The sequence below is a fragment of the Onychostruthus taczanowskii genome, unplaced genomic scaffold, assembly GCF_017590055.1.
Source record: "Onychostruthus taczanowskii isolate IOZ18803 unplaced genomic scaffold, ASM1759005v1 scaffold1, whole genome shotgun sequence".
In the NCBI taxonomy this organism is placed as follows: Eukaryota; Metazoa; Chordata; class Aves; order Passeriformes; family Passeridae; genus Onychostruthus; species Onychostruthus taczanowskii.
This window is the reverse complement of record NW_024496525.1, coordinates 34,687,310-34,705,360: the sequence shown is the minus strand read 5'-3', so window position 1 is coordinate 34,705,360 and position 18,051 is coordinate 34,687,310. Positions and strand designations below refer to the sequence as shown.

The 18,051-nt window shown below is 40.0% G+C and overlaps 1 protein-coding gene across 1 annotated transcript in view; it reads right to left on the bottom strand.

The window, feature by feature from the left end:
- Positions 1 to 18,051, bottom strand: part of KCNH5 (potassium voltage-gated channel subfamily H member 5) — a 148,759-nt gene that overhangs the window by 38,468 nt on the left and 92,240 nt on the right. The window contains exon 8 of the mRNA XM_041398230.1: positions 10,847 to 11,046. Coding sequence (XP_041254164.1) covers positions 10,847 to 11,046 — 200 coding nt within the window. The remainder of the gene's footprint in view (positions 1 to 10,846; positions 11,047 to 18,051) is intronic.

Here is an 18,051-nt window from a genome sequence, read left to right as displayed (position 1 = left end):
TTCCAGAGGTGGAGATGCTCTGTCCTGTCTGTGGATGTCCCTCCAGGCCTGGTGCCCAGACTCTCTGCCTGCTGCTATGCTCAATCCCTGCAGGAGCACAGAACAGACACACAGAGCTGAAGGAGCTCGAGGACATGCAAAGACAGACCATCCACACTAGAAAATCACCACATTTTGTTCATACTCAGAAAATCCAACTTCAGAAGTCTTGATGTAGTGATCACTTACCAACACGTGTCCAAACACACTCAGGACTCAGTTTCAGTGATATATACAAGGAATTACCTGCTCAGGAGGGCCTACTAGACTACAAAATCCAAAGAGATTGGAGGAAAAAGGAAGTATATTATGAGTATGAAACCTCATGAAATACAAAGATGAGTGAAAAACTGTCCACTATGAAGACATCTTCATTGTAGATCAATTAAATAAGACCTTCAACTAGTTTCTTACCTTAAATAGCTTTCCCTATTGAAACAGTAACAAATACATCTGAAGAAAGAAAGTGGAAACCTGTAGGTCTTGCTGGGTTTGTAAACTCTCTGCTTGATATCTGCACACCCTCTTAAACACACTAACATTCTCATAGCCCCAAAATGCACAGTAGCTAATTGCACTAAGAAACATATAAAGCCTCTTAATGTTTTTCTAGGATAAACCATAGAAAAGAGCATGAGACTAAGAGCACCCTGGAAGCCTCATATCAAGAAGACTGCAGATCAATAGTACTGATTAATTTCCCATCGTATGGAATTAATCTGGCAGCTTGCTCTGCAGATAGTGCAGGAGACAGGGACACTGGGTTAATGAGTTGACTCTCATGGAATAATAGCAGAGGGAGACTCTGGTAACCCTGACTAAGCTTTGAGGCAAATGGTCATGTTAATGAACTCAAGCCACGATTTTAATTTCTGTTTAATGCAGGAGAGGTATAAAACAAATTACTGCAAAGCATTACTAAAGCTCCTAAAGCACAGGATGTGAAAAGAATAAATAACTTCTATTTTAATAATAATAATTAGTCCTTTTCTTATTCAGATAGATCAAAGTGCCTTTGGGATCAAAGACATAATGGATGCAGAAAGGTGAAACAGAAGTTATTCTCCCATTCTCTGTATTATGACAGTGTGTGATGAGAAGGGGCTACTGTACCCATCTGCACTAACCTCTTCCACTCCAAATATTCCCATCAATCCAGAATACCTGGTAAAATTATAGCCTGGAAGTTTGCAAATGCTACAGGGTATTTGTTCCAATGGACAGCTACTCCCTCTTTCAAAACATGAATTGTTTCTGAACTCTTTTTTTTTTTTTTTATTTTCAGCCGACAGCCAGAGAATCTATGATCTTGTTGAGATAAAAGACCTGCAATACTCATAAATCTCTTCTACATGCAGGTGTTCATAGAACGTGACCAGGTCACCTCTCTATTTTGAAAAAACAAGAGAGATAGAAGATTTTTTTTTTTTGCCTAACACTATGAAGCATAGGCTCTCTTTGGAAACTTCCCCCTGCATGAGGTTTTCTCACTTACAACCAACTTCCCAGAGCTACCAGATCATTAGTTTTTATTTTAGTTAACACAGAGTAAGTCAATTTGAGTTAATGGTATTTTCCTCTAACAAAATGTTGTACAGAACACATTAAAATCTCCTGCATAAGTACGTTTTATCATAAAAATAGTAATAAACACATTTGACAGGGCATATTCTTTATAAGCCATCATTTGCATTAGTAATAGTATCTTGTCTGAGTCACTGTAGACCATATTCTGTATCACATTATCACATTTCCATAATTTAGTAGGGGCAAATGTCAATTTTACAAAAGTCTATTTACCTGAGTCATTGCATTTACCAGTAGAAATATGGGCATGCCTTAGTTTCTCAGTGGGGATCCCTTTTTTTTTCAAAAAAAAAAAAAAAAAAAAAAAAAAAAAAAGATTACTTTTGAGAGTGATTGTTTCACCTCGGCCTTACTTGTGGATCAAGCAGAAAGTTTGTCTTTATTACAATAAAACAGAAACATGCCATCTTTCTTCATCTCAGTAGTAACTTAATGAAAAATTCTGCTTTCTTTTCTGCCATGATTGATATTTTTTTTGAACATTTTTATCTACTCTTCGGCCTGAATCACGGTTATAAGTTTTTTATGTCCCTTTAATACTTTCAGAAATTTAAGTGCTTTTGACTTAACAAGGCCACAAGCTAGGAATTCTCAAACATTACTCTTAAGAAAAATGTCTGTGTTCATACATGACTGATTACCAGACTTCAGCTTTTGAGCTTCCAAACTGCAGAAAAAATTGGTTAAACTGATGCAGAGGTTATTCCTATAAGGTTCTGAGATGTTGCAAGACCCTTTGTTTGTTTGGACTGTAAAATAATTCTGTCCCTCAAGAATAAAAACCACTTGAATGCAAAGCAGTATACTATTTCTTCACAAATACAGACTTAAATACAAAGGATTAAAAGTGAACAGTCGAAGAATTATTCTTTTTATAGACACAAGCAGCATATCTATCATTACACACTCTAATATGAAGAGACAGGAAAAAAATCCATTGCATAGAAAAAAGCCAGTCTTAGAAAGCATAATTCAGGAATTTTCTGATGTCATGATAAAGTGATTTTCCTAACAACAAATCACTGTACAGAGATATATGGAGATATACATCAGCAGTGAATGAGTAATGATCTAAGGGTTAGCCAGGAACAAATATGCTTAATTTGATTTTTCTTGCCTGCTACATAGGCATTGAGAACAGAGAATGAAACAGATGACAAGTAAAACAAATATTTAATACTAGAAGATTTGGCAAGACTGCTATAGATAAATGTAGATACATGTAGGGGGAAAAGAGAGCAAATACAGACAATTGCAACATTCAGCTACGTGTTTACTGCATGCTCTTCAAATGAGCACTTCAAATTCAGATGAATATTCATGAAAATGACCCCTTACTGACAATACAAGAGTTTGAACATTCTTATTGTGAATTGCTCTCATTGAGATCTCAGCATTTTTAAGGCAGCATGCAGCCAAAGAAATAGAAGCTAGTAGCACCATGGCTGTCCCTGAGTCCATATTGTGTACAAATGCACACATGTGGGTGCAAATAAAATAAATTAGGTTAAGGGAGAGGACATTCTGCAGTGCTCAGTCAGTATTTTTACTGTGAGGGAAATGCCTCCAACACATCCAGGTTACAGAACCAAAGCTCAGCTGGGACATTGGTTCTGCCCCGTGTGTTCTTCCAACAGCACAGCAAAAAAAAACCACCAAGGTAAATTCCTTAAGAGGAGATTTCCTTGGAGATTCCGTGTCCTTTTGCAGTGAAACATGCAGTTTGTAAGGCAGGCAGGGTATTCAGGTGCTAACTGAGGGCTTTGGAGCACTTGGAAGGGACGGGTGCTTGTGCTGCTACAGAATTTGCTACATAGGAAATCTTATTTATTAATCTTGAAGCCACATCCTTTGCAGCCAGCTCTCCCCTGCGTGTCCAGGCAGCATGAAAGAACAGAACCTGCTACATATCAGTGCAAAATCAGAGGAGAAAGCTGAATTCTACCCAGAAGAGAATCTTTGCTGGCTGTAGCGACTCTGATTTCACCACCAAAGAAGCAAGGTTCCCTGAACAGCACACAGGTACCCACAAAGACCTGAGCCACTACAAAGCTGAGGGAGGAGAAAGGAAAGCACAGAATAGTATTTATCACTTTCCCTCTTTGCACAGGGAACTGAATCTCCTGAAAGTCAGTGTAAGACAACTGCTGAGCTCTGCCATCACCAGCTGGCACCTGGCTGATACAGACCCCAAAGCAAAGACTCAACAGCACCATCACCTCTAGATCATCTCATATGGAAAATGCTGACAGGGAGAGAATGGCTGGTGCTTGCTGCTAGAGATTGGGAAAGGCAGAAACCAGCTCTGGAAGACTCACAGGGAATTAGCACAAAAGGTCTCACAGTGTTTTCAGCTCGAGATCTGTAGGGGTGGGGAATTAAACTCCCCAGGAGGTTCCATCTGATTTTTTAACTCTCTCATCCATTTCCTCAGCATGTTGCAGGCAGCTCAAGATAAGCTTCCTGAACAGTTCAAAGAGCTCTACGGGGAGCAGGGATTATAAAAAATTCAAACAAAAGCAAATGAATCAAAACAAAAACTGCACAGATTAAGAGCATGTCCAAACAATAACTTTTAAGATGGATTTACAGGTTTAAGTATTTGTTAAAAAATATTCCCCAGCTGGAAAACACTACAGGATGGCTTAGCAGGTGTTACAGAATCTGCTAAGACTTGTCAACCAAAGGGGCAGAGGCCAATGAACAATGAACATTAGCTATCAATCCTCTTTCAGCACACAGGATTCCCATATTTTGGGGGTTGTAGGCTGGGAATATATCAATTGATAACCAAGCCAAGAGCTTTGACACTCCATGGTGCAATAACTAGGACTGTTTCCTGAATTAATAACTGTAACAAATATCAGAGATACTTAAAATGCCAGCTTTGAAAATAAAGTAAATAAACTTTTCCAACCTCAAACCCATTTGAGGCCACAGATAGGTCTTTTTATTTTGTGGAGAAAGGCCACTCTGGGTTTTCAGACATATTCAGCAGTCAGAATCAAGGTCAGCTCTTTGCAAAAAAACCCACAATACTCACTAGGCATCTGACCAAGTTACTCAGATTTTTAGAAAGACTTGGCTCATATGAGTATGGAATTCTATTTCAGGCCTGGCCAAAATGTTACATTCGGCACTGGATGGAGGCCAAAGAGACAAAGGTAAGAAAACAGCTGATTGGCAAATCACAGCATTTTTCTGTAATAATCAGGTAATTTTGTAAGGATCTCAGAGATGATGTATGGAGCCGAGCAGTAATTAACCCTGCATGCATTAGGGTAGTCTTTAGCACATCACTGAGTATCTTGGCACTAAGAACTGGATGTCAGCAGCAATGCTGTGCTCTGTTTTAATTGCACTAAGATCCAGGGTCACTTGGATTTAAATGCTCTGAAATTGAGATCTGAAAATCACATCTAAGTTGAGTTTGCCTTGTTTTCTTATTAATAATATATGAGCTGAACCAGTGATTCAAATTGATAGATTTAGTGGTATCGTAACAAAATTAACTTGTTTTTTTTAACTAATTAAGTGGTTAGAGACATTTAAAAACTTCCTAGATATTGGCTGTGGAGCCCATTAAATTCAGTTTTGTCAACACAGACAGAATCTGGCTAAGGGTTTGAAAAATAAGGCAAGATGAAAGGCAACATGTCTTTTAAGGAATCAAGTGGTTCACCAGCATAGGGGCTACTGGTCTGTCTAATGCACTGAAAAGTGGCACACTAATAACATCCATGGATGACCCCTAGTAGTAGATCCCAAGTTGCCTAAAGGTTGCATATTTAAAGGTTTTATAGTTTTCAACTTTGTTGTCATAACTACAGCAAGCAAAATTATTGCACAGTCTTCTAATGGGGCAAGGGATAGCACACTACTGGGAAATCTATCCTTAAAAACCAGATTTTTAGATAAATCAAGAAAAAGAAACATCAGAAAGAATGTGTCATACATCAGAGAATTTCTCAAGTCACAACAGTTTCTGGCATTTAAGGTCACCCTTGGAAGAATGGAATTGTTCAGTGCACTATTTCATTTTGTGCTTCTTCTGGAGGCGGCTTCATTTTGTGTAAAGACACTCAGGGAAATGAAGGATGAAAACAGATGTGGATAGACCTTCCCTGAGATGTGGTCAGGAACTGAGAACCCCTTTGGTGGTCTGCTCCATCCCTTTGGTGGCAGTGCCCAGGAAATTGCCTGGCCCATCCACTCAGGGACTTACTCCCTTGGGAATTAAGCTCATGAGCAACTCCATAGCCCTGGCATCTCCTCAAGCATGACAAATTCACCATTTATTCTGTATTAATCCCAAGATATCACATCCAAGAGGCAGAGATAACTGTGAATACTCTTTCCTGGTCTGCAGAGTGCATCCAGGAGGCAAACAATCCATGAAGGGGAAACAGAAAGCTCTACCAGTGCACGGGCCCTGCTCACGGACCCGTGGGAAGGACAGTGGGATCATGAGCATCTCTCCTGCCTCCCACTCTCCAGAGATCTGTGGATTCCAGCTGTACCTGTTCTTAGCTCAGCTCTGGGAGGTGAGGCATGACTCCTTGTTCACCTCATCCCGATCTGCAAGGAACAACCAATAACCTCCACAGCCTCTACAACAAAACAAAAATGCTTGTCCAAATGATTTTTACCTGCCCTTCCCAGCAGGGAACTGTGTGCAGCTGTCACAGCTAATGTTGTGGAAGTTCTCTTTGTCCATGAAGCTTGGCAGCCTTCTACTCCTGGCCATTCACAAGGAAATCCAGCCAGCATTTATGGGCACCTCAGTGTGATGGGACATGGCAGGAATGGCAGCCTGATTCCTCTACTTGTCTCAGGGTATTACTAATTATTTCTACAGCTCTTGAAGCTCTTATTAACAGCAAACATGAATAAGCTGCACTGTCCTCATGTAGACTCATGTTTAATGAAGTTACAACCTGTGTCTATTTAACATGAACCCATCTCCTTTATGAAAGCTTAGCAGTGAATAATTCTAATACTGTGTTATGTTCCTGTGATTTCCATTTCAGTCAGTGCAATGTGGAATTGGCTTTCATTATCCCAATTGCCATTGATGTTCAGGTTGAAACTAAATAAGATCACTTTTTTCTCATTCAACCTATGGCTTTTCTGAAGGAAACTACTGTTAAAACATGACAGACATTTATTTAATTGCTTTCTGAGCAAATGGTAAGCCATACAACAGCACAAAGGTCAAGATGAGAAAATCTTTGGGTTATACAGACATTTCAGAGTGTTATCATTAGATAAGACCTTGAGACATCTGCATATTAGTTAATGGTTGTTCTTCTTTCCTGGATAATGACCTATTTCTTACAGAAGAGCTAATATCTATAAATTTCTCATTTGCTGCTGGGATATTTTTATAAAAACTAAGATATTTTAATTCAGTGTGTTTCATATACCAAAATATTGCTGCAAAGATTTTTTTAATCTACTTAAAAATGGTCACATACACAAAAGCACTGCCTCTTTTACCTCTCACAAAACAAACCCAGGTTCTGGTGGATGAGAGATACTGCTTAATATATAAAAGCTTTTCAGTTCTGTCATGTTTTTAACCCTGCTCATTATTAGATGAGTAACCCCAAAATCTCCATCACTAAACATTAAAAAAATAATAATAAAAAACTCCCATCTTGTTTGAGCCACAGTCACACCAGGAGATGTGTCCATGTATTACATATCTCATCCCAGCTGTCAGAGGAAGGCTCTCATGTTTAAGTGATTTAAGATTATGGATCAGAGGACACTTGCTTCCCCTTAGGTAATAATAATAAATATGCTAATGCTTTTAGTGTCATTGTTAATTCCTTGTTTGTGAGCACGCAGGGACAGGCTGAAGCAATGTGGTCTGAAGGCAGGATCTGAAGGTGAGTTATTCCCAAGGAGATCAGGGAACCCAAAATTCTGAGCTTAAAGCACCTCCACCTCTGTGTGGGAGACCAAATCCTCTTCCACATACAAGGAAAACACACTGAGGTTTTAAATTCTTTTCAGGACTCCCTGCTACACAGGCAGCAAGGACTTGCTCTTTGCTTAACCTCCCCCACTCTAACTTCCACTTTGCCTTCAGTTCTCATGTAAGGAAGGACTCATCACTTCTGGCCAAAATCTTCTTTGGGACTACACAATGAATGTGCTATTCAGGGATAAATATTTGAGGCAACAAATCAGTAGATGTGAAGTGCTAGTAATTTCAGTCAAGCTTTTAACTTATATTTTGATTTCAAGCACATTAATTTAGAATCTTTAGTTATCAAAGCAACACGTGTTAACTCTTGCTGCGTCAATGCTGGGATTGTTCAATAACATAGAAACCTGCTGCAACACTCATATAAAAACTCATTCTTTCTTCTTGTTCTTTAAATTTGGGTCTCAAAACACAGTCATTACAACATGCTGAGTGTCCGAATGAAATGTATTACAAATTTGGGGCAAATTATGTCCCAAAACACACTCCAGTGTGACCATGGAGACATATGTGGAACAATTTAGGATGTAATAGAGTATATTAGGTTGAAAAACATCCTTGGATGATAGAAATTTTCTGATCTGTCTAATGGAAAATGAAAAGCTGAAATTCCTCAGTAATTATCCTGTGTCATGAGCACATGTGTGTTTTGCAGGATAATAAGAAGCATAATGAAAAGTTCATAGAAAGTAAGGAAAATAGGAAACCATGTCATGCAACTATATCCTCACAACAGACTGCTCAGAATGTCATTACTGGAACTTTGAAAATGAAACTGGCAGAAACCTCTAAGGTCAGATCCAGGATATCAGAAGAAGCAATGCAGAGAAGCAATCCAAAACCTGGAAGAAGAATCCCCTCTTCCAAGCTGGAGCACTGTCTGGACTCAAAAACAAATCTGATGTGACACTGGGTACCTCAGAGTCCCTCTGCTCCCATCCTCTGGCTGCTCTAGGTTTGGTGCTGATGGATGCAATTTAAGTGCAGAGGGTCTTACAGCAAGGCTTGAAGGGTTAATAAAAGACCTGAGGCAAGAGAAACCACCCACCCTAGACGACCAATCTCTAGGACCGTACCACTGTTTCTATGATTTTCCAGCTGGAATTTACAAAGGTTTCTCATTTGTTTGGGTGAAGCAAATCATAACACCTTCCTGAGTGGAGATAAATGTAAGACTGGCTGCAACACAGCCTCCCAAGCTTTTCCTAAAGGCAAGGTTTTTGCAGCAGAAAGCAAACTGCCTTGTCCTTGCCCTCACTCAGCCCCTGGGCTGCCCTGGGCAGGCACTGCAGGCCACTGGAGCTGCTGCTTTTGCAGACCTGCAGGCTGTAAGGGACACGAAATACCAAAATATCCAACACGGTGCTCAAGTTCTTACATTTCTCTTGTCTCTGTTCTTCTGTACCATGAGCTTTTCTGGGAAGCTTGAATAGCTGGAACTACTGATGTCCAGATGCAGAGGTTCCTGAAATCCTTCCACTGTTTTAAACTGGGTTTGCATCCAGGCCTACGTTTAGGCAAGTCTTCACCAAGGGAAAATTGTTAAAAATCTAAGTCACAGATTTTACAGGTAAATTAATTATCTGGCTAAGCAGCCACTCCATCTTACAGACCAGAGAACAATGCTTGCCGTGAGTCAGGCATTAGGGCTCTAACTGCGTTTTTATCATCTATAAAACCGGACATGCGGAAATTATGGTAGGAAATTTCAGTAATTAAAGCATAGGTTCTCCTAATTAACTGCAAAGCATCATTAAAATCTAATGAAACTGTAGTGGAGTAACACAGGACTCTAGCTTAATAACAAGGAGATAAATGCAAATGGCAGTTGAATTTTCATGGAGTTTGAAGTTTATCCAATAGGACTGAATGCATTTACAGGAGTTTAGAATAGAAAAGCTCACTTTTAACACTTGTGAATCAGGATTAGGAAGTTAGGGTATTAGTGTACAAGAAGTTAACATATTAAAGAATGTGGCCTGCTGAAGCACAAGAGTCAAAAAAATAAAGATTTTTGCTACTTAAAGCAGTTGTATTTGTGGTGATGAACTGAATTTCATAGCAGATGATAAATCAGAGAAGTGGTGTTGCATCAGCGTGATGTAAGACTAAATTTTTATGTGCAGAGACTTCATCCTGGCACACCTGAACAATCTGCATCACCCTCCCATATTCCACCAGAGATTCAACTAAGAAAGAACTTTAAAGCTCTGCAAGCACATTTCAAGAGTCATCTGTCATCTGTCATGACTCTTCCTTAACTCCTTTGGACCCTTGGCCTTTAAGTTCTTAGGAGGGAAATCATGGATACTGGAGCTTGTATGCATGATTTAAGTTGATGTGTACCAGGCCCACAGGAGCCACAGGAGCATCACTGATCCTCACTGAACAAAAATCTGAACCTAAAACTGTTTTATCCTGCCTTATGTTCAAGGCATTGCAGCTGGAACCCTTCCCTCATCTGACTTCAACTCTCTGAAATATCCAAGGCTGGACAGGCTCACTGCAGAAAGAATTCTTGAGGACAAGCCATGAGGTCAGTCCTGGCACATGATGAATCACTCTCCAAAGATGATCTTCTTCCTAATCCAGCTTTTGAAAAAACCTAAATCACCAGTTCCTTCTGAGGGCTAAAGTCCTGCAGGACTTCCACCCTGGCATGGATGCCAGTGGTATCACATTCTCTGTCCCTCCCTACCAAAGGGCTGAAGGGCCAGTCCAGAGATTTGAGCTCAGGGAGATCAATCTCCACTGCCATTAAATCTTACACTAATTATGCTGATGGATACGCCGATGTCCTGGGCATCAGCAAAAGGTCCAAGCCAATCAAACTCATTTAATTGCAATGCACAGATGCCAATACTTCTCAGGATAATACAGATGTAGTTTAGGCACCAAACTATGTTCTTGGGTTAATTTTAAGACCAATTTCCCATTGATTTCAATAGTTAAGTACATTAAAATTATTTAGTATTTAGACAAACTAAGACTGGAAAGCAGAAAACATTTACAACAATGAAAAATAAAGGCATACATTCAAAGCAGCAAAACAGTCCATTTTTAAAACAATCAGTGGTTTTTTTCCACACACAAACATAATAAAGGCATAGCATGCAGTTAAGAATTTGTTAATAATTTATAAACTGCTATACAGTCCACTTTCTTAGAAAGCACACAGTGGACACAAACTCTTGCTATCTAAACTGTTACCTCAGGTACTCATACCTTTTCTGTGTCAATTCCTTTAGACATGGACCAGGTTGAGACAATGTAATCCATGACTCTTTCACTAAGGCCTTTTGGGACTTGATATAATTTTAGGAAATCCCTCACATTGTTCAGCATCTCATGGTACCGGTTGGTGTTGGCATACATTTGCTGGAAAATGGTGGTGACGTTTCCAAAAATAGTTGCATAAAGAAGAGCTGGAAAAAAAAAATTGAAAATAAATATGTATGCTCTAGTAAATGCTAATCATAATTCAAGAATAATGACAGAGAATTTTACGTTTTACACTCTAACATTAGATATAACATACTTTTCAGAAAAGAGAAATATTCTGGTATCATATAATACCAATGTGCTGCACTACTTCTGTTTTTGACATTATCAAATACACAGAAATGTGCCTGTCATTTTTAATAATCTTTGCTCAGACATACTTTATAGCAGAATTCAACTATGCATTTCCATATTGCTTTAAAGAAAAAACCAAAACAACTGCAGCCTACAAATGGTAAGAAATAAGCCACTATGAAAGGAAAAAATGCCTCCCATTGCTCAGTGCTTAATGTCTTCCCTCTACACAACCCATTTCTACCTCATTCCAGAAATCTCACTCTGTTTCAAACCAATTTACTATTGTACATCACCCCTACGTGAGAGGTGGCATTTTTAAAGAAACATGGTGTTCTCCTAAAACGTATCTAATAGAAGAACTGTACTTCCATTTCACACTGTGATATTTATGTATCCAGGTAGAAATCAGATGTTGAAGTTCATCACAAATACAGGATTCAAACCAATCAAAATCACACAATATGTAGTACAAATGAACACAAGATTTCTCTTTAAGAAAACAGAGCAGAATAACAGTCTGTGTGATGTTGCAAGGGCAGGTTTTCTCCTTGCTTTTCTGATTGCTGTGTCATATCTGCAAGATACAGAAAGATTTTTCTATACCTCGTATCCATTCAGACATATATCAACACTTGAACAGTACAAGCATATGGATGATAGAAAAGTTTAGATGGATGAATGCCACATGACTTTTTTATTTCTTTAGCTTTCTCTGCTCTTTTGGACTTTAGCAGCAGGACAAACCTGATGAAATATCACTTCTCTTAAGTGCAACATCCCTCATCCTTTTGAACAGTTGCTGATTTATCATGCACTCATCTCATCAGGTATGTGGGGGCACAATATCCCTGATGTTAGATGCTACTGCAAATCATTATAGATGTATAGAGAAGCCCCAATTGCCCCCAAAATGCTGTTCTTCTGCAGAAGTAGAATTCCTACAACCTCTAACTACAGCTAGACTACATCTGCAAATCCAATGCCTATAACCCTTCTGGCCATGCAGACCTACCCAGAGCACACAGGCTGATTGAAAATGTGCCCTGCAAGACTGGCACAAAGAGATGCAACTCTGTCACCTGCCAGGTTGGAAACAGCTAAGAATGCCATGGTGAAAACAGCATGTCTGAAGCAACTGGCACCTATTACCTTCTCTTGGCACAGAGAATTTGTAGAAAAATATAAAGCCAGAGAAGACATTCTAGTTCTGTGTCTCATAATATAGTGTCCTGGAAAAGCTGTACTTAAAAAAAAGTTTCTTCAAGAAATTATGGGTAGAATAAATCATTGAATCAAGCACAAAAAATCCCTGTAAACACCACCCAGCAATATCTCACTAAGCCAGAATCCACCAGGCTGCACAGACAAACTGTGGAGACTGCACGCACAAACTCAGCACTTTTTCTCTGTTGGAAACCAAATCCTTCCTTTCCCTTTGGAAACGGTAAAAATGGTTGATTGAGTTCATCCACATTCTCCACTTCTCTCACAGGTTACTGCATAGGGAATCTTTGGCAAATAGTTAAAGGGAACCTACTCAGATGTTCACAGCTTTGGAGCTGTGTCTCAAAGACTCTTCTCACTCGTGGTGCTCCCCCACCCTGCTGAGGGTGGTTTGCAGGTTTTGGGGGGAGAGAAGATTTTTCATAATTTACCTCACTCTGTAAGTCCTCTCCTCATCCCTGTTCTCTACATGATAACTAGAAAAGGAAGTCATTTATAAAAAGATGGTTTTATTGTTTTGCAGGCCTTGGTATGCAACAGAGGTCTGGAGATATTCACAAGCATCTAATGCTTCTGTGACCTTCAAAGGGTTAAGGCTCCCCATCAATAACCCACGCTGTCCATAATTAGCAAGTGAAGATTTGTCAGACAATCTCTATTTAATGAGCAAATATTGAAGTGACAAGTGTGAGTCTTAACCCTCACCTATAAAAAAAAAAAAACAAAGGCAGATAAGCACTACCAAGGGCATTTCACTTTTGCTGTATTTTAATTATTTTTGGCAGGTGGAATTGGCAGTAAAAAACATGTGCAAAAGGTTCTGAAAGAAAATAAAATGCTGTGCTTGTCTTTACAGTAAAAGTATTTAAACAACCTCTAAAGAAATCTCTGGTTATTCATACACTTAAAACTCAATAGTTTTAGTTTAGTCTCTCCGTTTACAAAAAACAGCAGAGATGAGGTTGAAGGTGAAATTACCCAATTTCACGAAAAGACTGCTTAGGTCAAAATGCATTTATTCACCTTCTCTTTAATGACTTGAATTTCTCCAAACATTTCCTGTTATGTTCCTACAGTCATACAGTGCTCATTAACTCAGTTGTTCTACGTGTGTAAATCTGGAACAGTCTTCACTAAATTTTATAGAGATAAATTTGGTGTAATGATGCAGAAATATTTTTTCTCAGTCCTGAAGGTGAGGTAAGTGGTTCAACTGTAATTGTAGGCTCTATTTTTACTCTTAAGTGTGGAAAATCTCCCCGAAATTACATACAAGAACCGAAGTACTATATATTTTTACATATGAAATGTTACTACATTTGTACTTCTATAAAACATTTCTGAATTATTTAGCAGTGGTGTTACATAAATGTTTTAGCCTATTTAAAAATAAGGAACTTTCTGGAAAAAAAAATACTCAGAGTTACCTAAATAATCCCAAAGCATTTCAGATCTCTTATTATCCTGACTGTATGCTAAATACATCCAGATAGGAACATCTGCCTTAAGGAACTGAAGGCTTAATTGAGAGATCTGATTTTCCTTACGTCCTGGAGTATTACTAATCCAAGCATATACAATGTTCCTCTAAACTGCAATTGTAAAGAAGATTAGTGAAGGGGCACCAGCCTCTTCTTCCCAAGTATCAGTCAACAGGACAAGTGGAAATGGGCTCAAGTTGCGCCAAGGGAGAGTTAGATTGGAAATTAGGAAAACTTTCTTCACTGGAGGAGTGTCCAGCAGTGGAACAGGCTGCCCAGGGCAGTGGTGGAGTCACCATCTCTGAAGGGATTTAAGTGATATGCACATGTGGCACTTGGGGACTTGGTTTAGTGGTGGGCTGGGCAGTGCTGGGTTAATAATTGGACTTAATGACCATAGAGGTCCTTTCCAACTTAAACAATTCTATGAGGCTGTGATCCTGGAAAAATATAGACTTTCATTTCTGCATGTTGAGACTAGCTGCGACTTCTTCAACTTATTTTTCAAGTTAGCTCTTCCTGCAAGATTTTTAGGTAAGTATTATTAAAGTTCTATCATTCAGGAGAGATTCATAACAACTCCAATGTACATTTATTGCACTGGGTTTGCACTGCCTAATTTTGGTACTGAGAAGGTGGCTTCTGTGTACACAGGGGTGGCTTCTGTGAGAAGCTGCTGGAAGCTTCCTCCACGTCCAGCAGAGCCAATGCCAGGCAGCTCCAGGACAGATGTGCCACTGGCCATTGCTGGGCCAATTAGAAATGATGGCAACACCTCTGTGGTATCATATTTAAGAAAAATAAAGAAAAAAAAAAAAAAAGGTATTGTGCAGATGTAACTGCAGCCAGAGAAGAGAAGGATGGGAATATGTGACAGGAACAAGGTGGGTGTCTGGCATCCGGACAGGGTCAAACCACTACCACTTACTAAATATAAACAGAGACAAACCCAGTACCCAAATATCTGATTTATGTTTTTAGTAGCTGAGCAGTTTTCTGCTATTTCTTTCCACCTCACCTTAATACATCTGCTCAGACTGCAAAATGTTTGCAGGCTCTGTTTGGTGCAACACCAGGCAGTGGCCATCTCCTGCATCTCAAACAGCCTTGCTGAGATGCTGCTGCAGCAAAAAGCTGCCACTTTCTTAACAGAAATAGCTTTCCTCAAATCCACCAACACATTTCAACCAAGTTACTACTTGGGAGAAAATAATCCTGCTAAGCACCCTCCCCCATCACTGTTTTATAGCACTTCTTTGATGCCAGCCCCAGCCTCCCACCTCTCCCCCTCAGGGACACTCTGTCTGCCAGCTGTGCCAGTGAAAGCACCAACACAGCCCCGTGGTTTTGCAGCTCTTCAAAAGGCCAACCTTGATTCTGAACCCTTGGCCCCACTAAATATTTTTGCTGTTAAAATCCTCTCCCCCATGCCAGCAATGTTTGACCTCAGTGTTTAATCACTGTTTTTTCCCACTTAGAGGGAGAACCCAATACCAGAGCACACTAACTTTTACATTTTTCTTCCAAAACCATTCAAAGCATTAAAAACAAAAAGCTTTCTTCCAATTACCCCTGGAGCCAGATCACTGTATTATGCCATGACACATCATCCAATGTATTTATCCTCCTATCAGCGTGCATCGTCACACCCACTTTGCAGAGGAGAAGCTAATGGGCAAAGGTCTGGATTCAGCCATGAAATTCAGCTCTGAACTCCTCACCAAAACTATCTGACTGCTGAAATCAGGCGTGAGTTGCAGATAGTTGTGTCTGATCAAAAGCCCACCACGACTGCAGGCTCCAGTCTGATTCCACCAGCAGCCTGGCCTTGCACTCCCAGCTGTGTGTCCTGCATTCCTGCATCCCACTCTGCAGCCACACAAGGTGCACAGCTCCTCCCTGGGTCCAGCTGACTTCCACCCCTGCTTTACTGGCCCAGCAGCTCCACAGAATTCACAGAAATCACAGAATTCACAGAATCACTAGGTTGGAAGAGACCATAAAGATCACTGAGTCCAACCCAACTAAACCCTGTCATCAAGTGACACATCCAGCCTTTTTTTAAACCTTCCTGATACTACAGTAGTGCAAATCCCAAATTAAGAGGATAGTGATAATAAAGATAAGCCTGTAAAATCCCTGTTAACATTGATATTTTCTTGACAAGAACTAAATGATTATGTAAATTAGATTACTATCAGTAGTGAAGTGTAGGAGCTCCCACTGTTCTCCCCCTCGCAGGGGACACTGCACAGAAGGGAGGGACAGCTGCTTTGGAGGCAGTTGGGCATTTGGCATTCCTTATGCATAAATTGTTATTAAAATTAAAGCTTTCAACTGCACTTGTATGGTCAGCCACTAATTTTTAAGTGGTGAACCTGGGAGCTTTTTGTTTTTTTCCATGAGCACACTCAGCTAATGGAACTTTAAAGCTCCAGTGCCTCGCCTCCACGCAGATGTGATGACCTGACCACCTGCACTTTTGCACAGAGCTGCAAGCCAAGACTGGCTGAATTGGTATGGCAAAACACAGTCTTAAATTAAAGCCACCACTGTCCACAGCAATCAGTGAGTTTGGCTTCCAGTCCTGTGGCAGTGATGGACAAGAGCTGGAGTTGGCTAAGGTTATTCAGCAGCACAGACAAGAAAATTCCTCATTTCAACCCCCTGAGGATGAAGGGCCAAGGGCTCCCAGGTCTGATGCTAAGCAGCTTCAAATCAGTTTGCACACACATTCCCTGCCCAACATCCCCTTCCACAGCCACCTTAGGTTATCAGATTACTTTGTTCCTTCACTGAGATGCCATGCCAGCCATCAGAAAGAGAGCCCTGCACAGGCTCAGGGGGTTCCTGTTGGTATTTCAATTGAATTTCCTGCATTTCTCTCCATCTGAAAGCTTTACGGGTCTTGGGACTGCCAGGGTCTGTTTCTTCCTCATCACATTAGTCAAGGGTGTTAAGCAACATATGGGAAGGCAGAGCCTGAAAAATGGTGGCAATTACACCACAACAGGCAGCAGGGCAAACAGCAGCACCCCGTGTTAACTGAATGGTAAAGGCATCACTTGGCTGGAAAAATACTTATTTTGCAGTGAAAAGGCCTTAATTCTAGAATCTTTTTCTCTAAGAGTTCTGAAGTAAAAGGCTGATTAGGGCTTCTTTTACACATTTCATATGCTGTGTAAGTTGGGTTTAATGGGTCACAGCTTTTGATGGTGACAGTTGGGGCAGGAATATTTAACTTATCATTCAGGAGAACAGTATGACACAAACACAGATAAGAATTAAATAGTGAAAAGAGGGAAACCATTTCTTCTAATAATGCTTCATCATTCCTGTTTCTTCAAAAACCCATCACCTCCTTGCCAAATGGCATGTCTAGCATTTCACACACTGCACAAAGTCCTGTGCAAAGGTAAATGGTAATTAAAACACAATCACTTCCCTAAAGTAATTACAGTGGGTGCAGGAGGAAAGTGGAAAAGCAGAAGTTAACCAAAGTTTATGAGAATTACGTTCACCATGAATTCCAGCAACTTCTGTGCCTCTAGCACACTTTGCTCCATCCTTATTTATCATCTTCTCCCTTTTGAATATTATCTCCAACACTGCCTCATTTCCATGCAAATCTCTCCAGTATTTCAGAAAAAGTTGAATTGTGTCTGTCAGACAATCATCCACCTTTCACATAAATCTTTCTATTTCCATTCTCCATCAAAAAAATATTCCCAGAGTGCTGTCCTTACTCTTGTTACTGTCCAGAACTAAGACCCAGGGATCAAAACCATCCTGAGCCTTCCTCTCTGTGCCTCAATGTGTCAAAACTGTCACCCAAAACAAGCACAGGACACAAAGGGTCTCCAGCACTACTGAACTATAGCATAGGAACCAAAGGGATCATCTCAAAGAAAAAATGTTTCCTGAGCAAAGTTGGCAGCTGTCAGTATCCCTGTGTGAAATGACTTCACAGCTCCTTGTTGGATTTGAGCCGTGAGGCTTTTTTCTCTTGTTGATTTTTTTCCCCCCTTTAATACTTTTAAAGGATTTTTTTTAGTGGGACACCAAGTTCTTGTCACATTAAGATGAACTCAGGATAGCAATGTTGCTGGAGGCAGGATGCCAGAACATCACTCTCACACTGAGAAC